The following is a 13,201-nucleotide window of genomic DNA, read 5'->3' on the forward strand; positions in this document are numbered from 1 at the left end:
AACGCTTTAAACATTTTATTATGTGTTCTAGCACAATTTGACATATTTATAGTCAATTTCATAGTTTCTACAAGCCAAAGGAATAAATGAGGTATGATCTGATTATAAACAGTAGATATTTTATTTTAACACTTAAAAAGAAAACTTTTCATGAGTCAAGAAAAATCACCTGTGTGCAGCTTTATTTCCACATGTATCCAGATATTATTTATAAGCCATATCATCCAGCCTTATATCCAGTATTACTATAACACAATGTATAGGACCAATTAATTACATTCTATACATGTCCCTGTATTATTATTATTATTATTATCATTATTACTAGTATTGTTATTATTATTATTATTATTATTATTAATAATAACAATAATAATAATAATAATAATAACTGAACTTTATCTGTGTAACACTTATTAAAGACGTTTGAAAGTGCTCCAAAAGGCACAGAGAGAAGTACAGGTAAGCTTGCAAAAAAATCTCACATACACATGCATGCATAATGTACAAATATTATATAGTGTAAGTCTGTTAGGGGGCATAATACATTTGCAATATCAGTTTTTGAAGTGAAGTACTGAAATTATATAAAATGTAAATATAAAGAAATGATTCCTGTCAATATTCTTGCAAAACTATCCACATAATGTTCTAATGAAATGAATAAGGCTGAACAAAAAAAAACAACAACAACGATTATTTTGAATAACACGCTTCCGTACAGATATGAAATGTGTATTAAAATATTTATTTGAGTAGTGCTGCTCTCTCCCGGACCCTCTGCTAAAGTGTATCCACTGGCTGGAGACGTGGCAGAGCCTCCGGTCATATGATTTTAGTTCATACACGAACCCCACCCCGTTACTGCCTTCCCTTAACAGATTTATTTTAGTGTTGCCTTTCCGTTATTTCAGTCTGAACTCTCCCTCAAACGTCTGCCAGTGAGTGAAAAGTGCTGCAAAATGCCCTCTGCATATCTCAGCACAAATACTGGGCCTGGGTTTAGTGGCGGTGACCACCCAAAAACAGTGCCATTTTTAGACGTTCACTGCTGACGTTTACAGAGCCTCCAAATAGCTTCCGTTTTACACTGGTAGTGATTGGACTGTTCTCTACTTACACACTGAGCTAATAGAGTCGCCGATCGAGTCCGACATTCTACACTTCAATGGAGGATCAGCCCAAAGATCGGGCACAAGACAAGCAGTATCACCACCACGGAGAAGACAGGAGCTCTAATCAACATACAACTTGTCTGAAAAATGATCAGAGCCACTTCCAGCGCCAGCATCAGGAAACGCAGACGAAGAAAACAGGTTAGGCCATTCGGAAAAGTTAGCTAACGGTTATTAGCCTTAGTCAGCTAATGTCAATGAGCCGACTAGCATGTGCTAACTTCGGGGAGCACCATGATAGAGGGCTCAGTTTGTTCACTACAAAATCTGATTTACAGGAGAAATTATGAAACGTTACAGCTGGTGAATGACTGACATGTGTAACAGACAGTTGGCCACTGTCGTGGAATAACCCACCAACATGTTGGCTACTTGGTTAGCTGACGTTGCGTGATAGTTGTCGCTGGTAGTGGTTTGACATATCGGGGATTGACCTTGTGAGTCGGTTTCGCCACCCGTTTATCTTTTGCAAACGAAAGAAGAGAAAGAAACCCCCTCAGCGCCACAGTGTGATATAAGTATTTAGCATGTTATAGATCCACAACATGTTGTCTCCAGCAGCTGTCCGAGAGTTATTCATTTCAACATGCCTGTGTCCAGTTTAGGAAAACGAGCCGGCTCCGCTGGAATGTTCTGAGCTTCTATTTCCTGTCGGCCATGTTAGAAAATCACAGCTAGTCAATGCTCTTATCACCCGGTTAGTATTTTTTTTATTATTATTATTTTTATTGTTATTTTATTATTTTTTACAAAACCACGATGCATTGCAAGACCGACACGTGGCGGTCGGATTTTTTTACGTACTTTGTTTGCCGGTGGCGGACTGTTAGCTTCCTGTCACCTAGCTTGCTGCCAGGGCGTGTAAATGCTAAAGTAGTAAGCTAACGCTTAGCCGTCTCACAGGCCTGTTGCATGTTGACCAGTCAGCGTGTATCCACACAGCAGCTTCAACATGAGCATTCTGGTACAACTTTATAGTCTGGTGCAGCAGAACACACATTATAGCCGTGTACATTTGTTAATGCTCTCTTTTAGGATAACAGGTTTGCTTGCCGTATAGCGACACGTTGACGTTTTAATCAGGTGAAGTGAGGCTTGTGTGTGCTGTGGCCCACAGATACGAGGGGCTGCAACACTGAATGGGAAATTCCAAGTTGAGACAGCAGTTCCCATGTAGTTCTTTGCACTGCATAGACCTATTAATGGTTCACTGTCAGAAAATGTATTTATAAATGCTGCTGTGAGCCACCCTTTTCACCAACGACTGCTCTGTGATGTCAGGTCAGATATTCTGAAGATAGCAAACTGACTAACAGGCCGGAGTACATTTGACTGACACATTCCCATAACTTGTAAAATGCAGTGTGAACACTTAGCTTATCGTGGCACAAGTAAGGGTACATTTACTGCAAACTGTCAGTTCCAGTGGAACAACATAATTGTATTATATTGTCTGCCATTTATAGTCTTTAAAAAAAAAAAAAACTAAATTAGCTCACTAACTACACAAACTTACACTGAATACACTACCCTTTTCATGGCAGCCATTTTGACAGGTCACAGAAGGAAAATCACAGGTGTAAATAATGACAATAATGGTGGACGAGTTCTGTTTTGCTTAGTTTTTCTCGATCTGCATGCTGGCTAATTTTCATCCAGTCCCAGCTTATGTAAAGTGAACAGTCATGTCCATATGAAAAAGGCCTATCCTATAATTTTCATAAAACCACATTGAAAAAAAGTAAATAGTGAGTGAATTAAGAATGGATTAAGAATTAAACAAATCAAGTCAAATTAATTAATTCACCCCACGTAGGAAATTAGGAAATATCTGAAACTTGGTGGATGGAAAAAATGCACATTATTGTTGCTAAATGTATATGAGATGAGGATATTTTTGTACTTATTTTTACCTAATGTGCAACTAATTTTCAAAAGATTTCAAAGTATAAAATATTAAAATAGTTTTTTGATTTTGAGATGCATAAATTATTTTTTAGTACCATGAATATTGATGGTGTGAGTGACCCAAAAGTCATGTAAAATCCTTCCATTAACTGTTATTATCTGTCAACTGTAATGGTTAAATGTATTTTCATTGCTGTTTTTGTAGAATTTTCTTTTTTGGAGGGGCAGGTTTTGTAGTGATTGATGTGTTGTATTATTTCAGTGTAAACTGATTTTATTTCCCATTTCAGGCAATAAAAAAGTGAACAACAGTGACGAGGAAGGGGAGAAGTATCCAGATCTGTCTGATTCTGTTGGTATGTCACATCCTCCCAACAGCAATGGTAACCAACACACCACTAGTATAAATGTGAGGCAGAAGTCGACACAAAGGCTGTACACAACTGTTCCGAAAGTGAGCAGCAAAGGATTGGACCATAAGAAGAATATGGACCTTAAGAATGACAAGGAAAAGGCATTTGATTTGAATCATCATGAGTGCCAAACTTTGGATAAGAAAAACTCTGTGTTGCTTCAAAATGGTGTTGTAAACTGTGGCTTAATTACAAATGGCTATTCCAACAAGGACAATGATGGAAGCGGTTCTGAATGTGGATACACTACTCCGAAGAAACGGAAGGCCAAATGTAACAATGCCAAGAACACTGATAATGTCATAAAAGACATGGAGAAAGACATGCAGCAGGGAAATACTACAGATGAGTCTGGAGCTTTTAATTTTGAGACAACTGAGAAGGGAGTGACTTCCAGACTTGATGGCTTCAGAGCCACCCATAAAGTAGAAGCTCAGTCAGCAGCTCGAAGGCCTGCTGTGTCAGAGGCTTCAGTGGGTGAATCGCAGAGGAAAAGCTCTGATGGCAAAACCGTTGGCAACTTTGGTAAAAAGAATGAGGAAAGGCACAAAGCCAAGCTTTCCTCACCCTCAAAAGAGGACTCCTGGACTTTATTCAAACCCCCTCCAGTATTTCCTGTGGACAATAGCAGTGCAAAAATTGTTCCCAAGATCAGTTATGCAAGTAAAGTAAAAGAGAACCTCAACAAAGTAGCTCACGGCGGAGGAGAGACACTGCCTCCTCCTGTTAGACTGTCACAGGTCCCTATGTCTGCTATGAAAACTATCACCTCATCTAGCTTTACTAATGGTCCTGTTTCTGGAAATGGAAACAGCTGCCCGTCAGTGGGTACCTTCTTTGCTCCTGCTGCTAGTAGTATTCCACCAGGCCCATGTATCCCAAGTGGCGAGAATGTAGCATCTCTTTTGGAAAGTAACTGTAGCTCAACAACCAGTCCTGTAGATGGAGAAACCTATGAGCTTAGGAAGTGTACTCTTTTAATTTACCCGTTAAATATGCAACCCATGCTCCCTAGTGCTCGTCACCTTGACCCTCCGGCTGCTCAGACAAATCAGAAAGCCTTGGGAGACATCTTCCAGAATCAATGGGGGCTATCTTTCATCAATGAGCTCAATTTAGGGCCAGAGGGGGGAGGAGGAGGGCTGGTGCCCGTGGAGGATGACAAGACTGCGGTCATACCTCAAAGCGAGTGTCAGGCTGCCTCGGCCAAGTCTGCCCACCCCTGCTTTGATATTATCCCATCATTTTTGGAGCCTGGTACTTTGGCTCAAGACCCAGAGAGAAGGACTTGTGCCCCTTTCAATGTGTCTAATGCTTGTTTTCCTGCTTGTGTGATGAGTGGGGAGGAGAACAAGCTGCAGCTCTGTGGCCAGGAAAAGACAAATGCTGCAGCCAAGAGTGCAGAACCTGCACCAGTCCCCAGTAAAGACAGCGGTGCTAAACCTGCAGAGGGTCAGCAAACCACTTTTCTGTTTGGCCCACCGAAAGAAGAGACCCACTCTAAAGCCATTGGCAGAAGGTCAAGCTGGGGGTCCTTTGATGTTAAAGCTGCTGTCACTTATCACACTAAAGGTAACTTGAACAATCTACTTTTTTTGTCATTAATTTAACTAACCAAAAGTGAAAGTGCAAGTGTTTTGAAGTGTGGTTGAATGAGGTACCCAATTAAGGTTGAATATGTGTACCCCCCTGCGCCAAGAAGCAGCTTGAGGCATGTGGCGTGTTTACCACCAGCTCGGCACACATAAGTTGCGTTTCCACTAGCATAGTACTGGGTACCAGGTACTTTTTTAGTACCTGCTTTGGCGAGGTTCCAAGGGAGCTGAGGCAATGCTTTGTATGACGTCGGCAGACATCTGACCACTGATTGTTCAGATACTGCTGAAAATGTGGGCATCGGTATCGGCGAGTACTGGAGTCCATGCACCAATCAGATAACACATAATTTATTAGAGCTCCGTTAGCTCTGACACGGTTCTTCTTCGCCGCTCTTGAAACAGTTGCGCTGTGCTGTTTTAGAGGTGTGAAGAAGAACTTAACACCCGACACATGTAGACAAGGAGCTAAAGTTAGCTCATCATGTTGGCGGTTTGGCAGTATTTACCAGTTAGCTCTGTTAGCGTTGTTAGCTGTGCTAGCTCCGTCAGCGCGCTTACAGTCAAACTGGAGTGGCCCGTTTATTAAATGAAAAGAGCAGCGCGACAACTAACCAGCGTACCTGTGTCCTGCGTATGTATGCCTCTGTTTTTAAAGTTTAGCGTTACTTCAGAGACTCATTTTAACAATCTGTAGTCATGTAAAAATTATGTCACGTGCGTCCTTTCCCGGTCAGTCGTCATGGAAACATGAAGCTCTGCCAGTGCTGCATTGTTTGGACCAGAGTCAAAACAAACGTACAAGCTGAAAAACGAAATACCATATCACTGGTAAAAATAAATGGTGTCCATTTGCTGTATTCGTTCATGTTTTACAGAGGGTTTAACCTGAGCCAAACCTTACCACCAATGATAATCATATCACAGTCATGCAGGCATAGTATGATATATATTTTTCATAACACACTGGTATCGGTACTCTGTATCGGCCGATACCCACAGCACAAGTATCGGAATCGGTATCGGGAGGGAAAAAATGGTATCGGAACATCTCTAGTTTAAAGCAACAAAAGATTTAGTGTCAATGGTATTTAATGGTGAAATTAGGCAGCAAATATATTACAAAGACAGTTTATTTAATAATTAAAACAAGCTCTGAGTTTCCAGCTTCTTAAATGTGAACTTTCTCTGAGGTATTTCCTCCATATAAGAAATAAATCATTAAAACTGAATCATTTTGGTTTGTGGATAAATTAAGACATTTGAGAACATCATCATTTTGAGGTTTGGGAAACACTGATCAACATGCTCTGATATTTTGTGGACCAAACAAGTACTGGAGAAATTAATCACCAGTTGATCGATTATGAAAGTAATCTCTAGTTGCGGCCCTAATAATAACAAATAATACAGATAAATTGCTTAACTTCAGTAATCGGTTATTCAATATTAAATGTTCTCTCTCTAATCTGTTTTTTTATGCCTGCACTGCAGTACAATTATATTCCATCAAAATAACATGTAAACTGAATATTAAATTCATGAATCGGGTCATCAAAAAACTAAAACTAAATCTTGGGTGATCAGGGTAAAATTTTATCAAGGTACAGAGGACAAAAATACATCATTTGGTGGACTGCTTATTAAATAATCAGCTAATTTCGATTTTTAAAAATTGGCAATATTAGCTTCAGTGAGTGCTTCACAATAACAGTCGCCTTCTGTGACTGACTGTTAAATGAAAAGTAGAAAATGTAGTTGATTTTGATGAGACAAAACTATAGTCAATAATGCTGATGGTGGGAATCTCTTTTTGGCTCACAATTCAAAATGATTTCTTGCATTACAACAACATTTCCCACTGTGTTTTATGCTTCCAAGAGAAACATTGAGAACTAAGAAAAAATGGGCTGAGATAAGCTTACCTGCTACGATTTGATGGATAATCATTCAGAGTTTTAAGTACCACTCTTCTAATTCTGTGTTTTTCCATAAGTCCTCTAATTAAATCGTACTTCACTCTGAGCCTATTCCGTTGTACATTTTCTGTTGTATGATCAATTATTGATTTATCTACATCAAATCTTGTTCAAGAGAAAAAAAACCAAAGCATTTAATCTAATTCATTCTCAGAAAACAATAAATGCAGAGGTCTAAAATAACACCTTTTTTTTTCTCCTTCAACAGAAATAGAATCCATTTTCAACTTGCAAAAACAAGGTAAATCAAAGCTTTTTTCAAAGTTGTTTTGCTTTTAATGTGTTAGTTTTTGTGTTAACAGAATTTGTTCTAGAAATATAAAATCTAAGAAGTTAAGGAAAGTCCTGAAACTTATTAAACAGGTTATTATAGCATCTGTGTTATACTAGTCTTATTCACATTACAGATTAAGTAACAATACTCCAATGACAGTGGCATTATTTTTTATCATTGTGTGTGGTAACACTTAAAATGTTAAAGTTCATGTCCAAGCTTTGATGTCCTTCTAGCTCATAAATGTTGCTAAGGTGCTCAGTTAACCTGACATCTTGCTTTCTTCTCTTATAGTTCAGGTTTTATGAAGTGTGGTTATATAACATACTGACACATAGCCGGCACTGAATGCACTCTGCACACCCGCTGTGCCAGGAACCAGCCTGAGACGCAGATACTTGCTGTCACTGACAACATTCAGTACTGTGCAGAAGTCTTGGAGACTGTTGTGAATCTGCTTAAGTTTTTTATCATATTGATGTTTTATCCACACATAAATGGCATTTTGGCAGGCCTGAAACAAAATCTTGTAGATTGTTTGGTCTCTTTGCTTTATGATAACTTTTTCTTTTCTTCAGTTGTTCTGGCTTTTTTAATTCTGTGATGTATTATTGTTTGTAAAAAAAAAATGGACACAGTGCACATGCTTTATATGTTTAAACGCCTTCTACATTTTTGGTGTAGCAACATTACAGCACCACATACAGACCTGGCATATGTCCTACAGTGTTAAGAGTCATTTTGGGCATTTTGTGTGCTGTTTACGGTAAACGCTTTAGAAATGACAAAAAAGATTGTGTTTTTTTTCCCATTCATGTTGAATAACCATATGTTTTGCCTCCTGTCTTCCTCTGTTGTAGATCCAAAAAGAGTAGTGGTTTATAATGAAACCAAGGATTGACCCTGATCAGTGAGGTAGATGCTTTCCAGTACTGACCTTCTGCTCTGGGTGCTGCAGTTATCTACCCTGGAAATCACAAATCCTCTTGGATAGATAAAGTGACAACTGTGAAAACACTTGATAGTTGAACATGACAGATTTTTGGAATCTCGGGTGGAATGACAGACTCTGTATTCGGGGCATCAGACACACACACACACACACACACACACACACACACACACACTGTGGAGTAACGTTAAAGGAGTTGATCGGTGCCTCTCCAACATGATGAATGGACACTTGCAACTTAAAGCTGTTTGTCTCATGGCTCTTAAAGGACGACGTTCAGGAGTTCAACAAAGAAAGGCGTCTAGGACTGCGCCTCCCTAAGCCTTTATCCTGTTGAACTGCGGCAGCCGTTGCCTCAGTCATTTTCTTTCTTAACACATTCAAATAAGTTAATTGTAGATATATTAGACGTTATTCATACACATCTTTGCGCAGGCTTCAGTTCATTGTGAGCAAAAGGAGAATACACCTTGCAGAGAATACCTTGAAGTTGTGGAGTAAGGAATGTTTGGCGTCCTGTTAAAATTTTATGTTCAGTGAAAGCTCGTATACGAGGCCCCATCCGAGAAGGTGGAACCTCGACTCAAGTCAGTGCTTTTTTCTTTTCATACCGTTTGGTGTTAGAATAAAAACGAGTGTTCTCTGCACTGCAGTGTGACCCCTGAGCACTGGTTGCACAAGTGCCCAACTTGAAGGCAAAGTCTTGCCCCTTCATTCAATTTTTTTTTTTTGATTACAGGATTTGCAAAAGATTTTAAGGAAAAAGAAAATCAGGTCTCCGTTAAAGGTGAAGCATTTTTAATAGTTGAGCTTCTCATACATTTCATCTTGTGTGGTCGTTAGGCCTGGGTCATAGTCCACGTGTCAGCAGAGGTCCATGTGACGTAAATGTCGTTGTCCGGGTGTGTTGGCGGTGTGTATGCGGACCTCCATGTTTTGTGAACACATGGATTGCACGTGCTGACCCCTTATGCTCCCTGTGGCACTACTCTTTCCAGTCCACTTAGTGGTGCACTCTTGTTTTGGCCAAAAGAGAAAAAGAAGAAGACATTAACCGTGGACACTTGGTTTAAATTTTGCAAGGAGGTCCTCGCACACTCAAAGAAGACGAAGATGTGTGGAATGCTAGACTGACGAGGACTCTCATTTTACTATGAATGGATCGCGGTAATGTATGCGCAAGCAGAAATGCATAGTGGCTCTCTGTGCACACAGAACGTGTTAAGTATGACCCAGGCTTTACCAGTTCGGTGCAGGCTGTTAATTTTAGATTCATATCCCTGCTGGCATATGGTTTGAGTTACTAAAGCGTGAAAAAAGACTAAAGCGTGAAACAAACTGTTAAGTGAGAGACATTTCTTCCAACAGGGTCTTCTGCGTTTTGTGCTGTTTGTTCAGGGGCAAGACTCAGGATATCCATTCAGATAATGTTGCCTGCGTTTCTGTCTAGTTGAACACTTGTCAAAAGAACATTTTGTTGCATTTAATGACTTTAGGTTTTTTTTTTTTTTCCTGACTCATGATTTTGTGTCTCTACTTTTCAGTCTTACAGAATGTATGTTTCTTGCATGTTTACTGGTGGAAATGAATGAGTCAGAGGTCACTGCCCATGGCCAGAATAAGACTAGAATAACAAGAATTGCAATACTAATCTAGGTTCCCCCAACTAGCCACTTTGTCAAACAGTGTTGAAATGTGAAAATAAGGTGTGCATTTATGTTTTACTGTAGATGACCTTTGCAAACCAATGTGCAATAACCCCATGTGATCCATTTGATTTGTGAAATGGGTTACATGGAGCTACGAAATCATCACCCTAAGATTCTGCTGTGACCCACAGTACATTTGATAGTTCAAAATGTTAAAGGTGCATTTTCAGTGTTCTTGTTTCTTGCGAAAGAGCTCATGTTGAAAAGGTATAATTAAGCGTATATTTGCTGACTGCTAAAGGGCCAGCTCACCTGTGACATCACTTTCATTACCGTCTCCAAATCAGGATTGTTTATTCACTACAGAGGAACTAACCCTATCCCTGGTTTCTTTGCTCAGATGATTTCATTAGTTTAAAGCTTCAGTAAGCAGGATTACTGGGAAAATGGCACAGAAAGATGCACACCATCTTTGAACCTCTGGTATTGATAAGCTTTTTATTCATAGACTGTAGATAAAAAGTGGAGGCAGTCTCAAATTCAAGATTTGTGACTTGACTAGGTTAGTGAACATACTGCCGTAAGGCAGCAGCTAGCGAGATGCATTCAAAGACTTCTGCATCTACATCTACAGTGTGCTAGGCTTAGAGGAGCAGCCTCAAAATGCATTCAAAAAATCTTGTAAATTTCATTACCTCTGCAACCACATGAGGTCCACTAACTAAATGCTTGCTACTGTCACCACCTTCTGATAATAAATGCACCACAAAATAGGCAGTCTTTGGAGTAGAACGATTTGTTTTTATAAATACATTCACACATAAAACATTGTGTTTTGTGTCTTCTAATATTTTACCAATTGTCATAGTTGCTGATATAATGTAATCAAGTGGAAAAATTTAATATTAATGCTCATCATAGGCCCCTCCGAGCCAACATGTACATGTGGGCCCCATAAGGGTTTGCACTGTCCTGTGTTTCCCGTAATGCTATAGACTTTGTTGTCAGGCTGTAGAGGCTGTTATGGAATTATTGATCAGAAAAGCCAAAAAAAAGTCCTGCCTACTGTAGCTTTAATGTATGAATTTATAGCACTTTATGTAAGCAAATTGCTTTTATCTTTTAATTGCTAGAAAGATCTTTATGTACTGACCAGAAATACTCCTTGAAAGAATGGCTCTGGGCTGTTACTTTTCAGAAAAAAAGTTGATGAATACAGAATTATTAAATGTAACTCAGGTAGTGTTGATAAAGCCATGACTATGTTAAATATTGGTTGTTGTTTTTTATTTTATTTTTTTGCCAAATGGCCCCCTAGTCATGTTGATGTTCTCATAAATGGAAATGTTCAAATTTAACTCCTGCTATACAGAGTCTTGCATATGATGTTGTGACTTCACACCAAATAATGACTCTTGTGGCATGCGAGGTGCTGTCGTTGATCATTTTGGGCTTGAAAAATGTTCACTTCCCCTTTAAAACAAGACAAAAAAGCACATTGCTCCATCCGCTGTTTTCAATGTATACTAGACTGTAATCCTAAATTTGTCTGATGCTTCATTTTCATCTCCATGTGTTTGTAGTGATGCACCTCTTTATTACTGCTGAACACTAGGGCTGCAACTAGTAATCCATTATTTATCGATTACTAAATTAATCGACAACTATTTTGATAATCGTTTTTTTTTTTATAATAATAATTGAAATAAATCTGCAGATTTTCCAGTTTCTTAAATGTGAATATTTTTGCTCCAAGAAAAAAACACACATTAATTTTGGTTTGTGGACAAAAGACGTTTGAGAATAGTATTGGAAACACTGATCACAATTTTTCAACATTTTCTGCCATTTTATGGACCAAACGATTAATTGAAAAATCAATCGACAGATACATTAATTGTGAAAATAATTGTAGGTTGCAGCCCTACCGAACAGACATTAGTGGGGGTTTTAAGAAGTATCAACAATTTGGGAATAAGCTTTGGCAGTGGCAGTGCTGCATGTAGGATGTAAGTAACTGCCATCGTCTTTTTGTTAAAGCTGACATTGACCTTCCATGTCTGAGGGCAGTCTGCTCTCTGGTATTTGAAATGCTTTGTTTAGGCTCCCACTGTGTAGTGTTGTATGATGGATGAGTAGATCAGATGTTGCCCTCTGAATATGACCTGGTTTATGAGAAAGGAGATATTTCCGATTAGTATTGAGGCATTTTTTTGTATTTTTTTTTGTGGAAATTCACATTTATTATGGCATCTTCTTCCTTATAATTTATCCCAATTGTCCATAGAGTGGGCCACACTGCGGTGTTATGGCTAGCACTGTTGCCTTGCAGCAAAATTACCCTCGTTCACGACCCAGTCTGAGTTTGCATGGATTTGCATGTACTCCCCGTGTGTGTGTGTGTGTGTGTGTGTTTTCTATGGTCTCCTTCCACGGTCTCCTTCCACAGTCCAGAGGTGAATTGGATACTCTAAATTGACCGTATGTGAGTGAGTAGTTGTTCGTCTCTGTGTTTGAACTGGTGACCTGTCCAGGGTGTGACCCTGCCTTTCACAATATGTCAGCTGGGATTGGCTCCTGCTCCCTTTATGACCATCATGAGGAGGATAAAGTGGTGGACAATGAATGAATGAATGTCCATAAATCTATAGTCAAATTTGATGTAACCAGGTTTCCATAAGGGCAAACAGTTCATGGATGAAAGCAATGTCAGTGAACAGTGAGGCATCTTTAGGCTTTGTAAACAGGGTGATCAATAATCAGTGAGTAGTATGTGTTGTGGCTATAGTCTTATGATTAATACTTTTTATTTTTATATATATATATATATATATATATATATACATATGCATATGTATATATATTTTTTGAGAGGATTGTCCTGGTACAGAGAAATCAGAATCTATCCTTCTATCCAAGGCTCCTCCCCTTTGTCAAGCACTTATATGCAGCAGAATGGCTAAATTGAATATGCATTTAAATAAAGATAGATTAGCATTGTAGCCTGCAAAACCAAAAACAGGTTGTTGGAGCAGAGTAGATGTTTTAATCAGTGAATGAGTGAGGGTGAATAAGTGAGTGAGTGACTCCTCCAGGAAGTGCAATCACCTTAAGGATGCTGAAGCAGCCTCCTGGTCCTGAGTCAGGCCTCGTATTTGTGTGTGTGTGTGTGTGTGTGTGTGTATAGCGAGTTCTTCCTATTATATGCAAGTTCCTCATATATTTTTGACCTAACACTCTTTCCTCCCGTTGTTTC

General features: G+C 39.1%; 1 protein-coding gene across 2 annotated transcripts; it reads left to right on the plus strand.

Moving 5' to 3' along the window:
• Positions 1 to 893: 893 nt before the first annotated feature.
• On the plus strand, positions 894 to 11,373 carry nufip2 (nuclear FMR1 interacting protein 2). 2 transcript variants are annotated; one of them, XM_058627106.1, is made up of 5 exons: positions 1,182 to 1,316; positions 1,776 to 1,872; positions 3,374 to 5,068; positions 7,279 to 7,311; positions 8,205 to 11,373. In XM_058627106.1, the coding sequence occupies exons 2-5, from the start codon at positions 1,857 to 1,859 to the stop codon at positions 8,243 to 8,245; spliced, it is 1,785 nt and encodes a 594-aa protein (XP_058483089.1). In that variant the 5' UTR covers positions 1,182 to 1,316; positions 1,776 to 1,856; the 3' UTR covers positions 8,246 to 11,373. The 2 variants fall into 2 exon arrangements, with proteins under 2 accessions (XP_058483088.1, XP_058483089.1); XM_058627105.1 differs by lacking the exon at positions 1,776 to 1,872 and having other exon boundaries at positions 894 to 1,316.
• The last annotated feature ends 1,828 nt before the right edge of the window (positions 11,374 to 13,201 follow it).

This window comes from Solea solea, chromosome 4 (assembly GCF_958295425.1).
Source record: "Solea solea chromosome 4, fSolSol10.1, whole genome shotgun sequence".
Lineage (NCBI taxonomy): Eukaryota > Metazoa > Chordata > Actinopteri > Pleuronectiformes > Soleidae > Solea > Solea solea.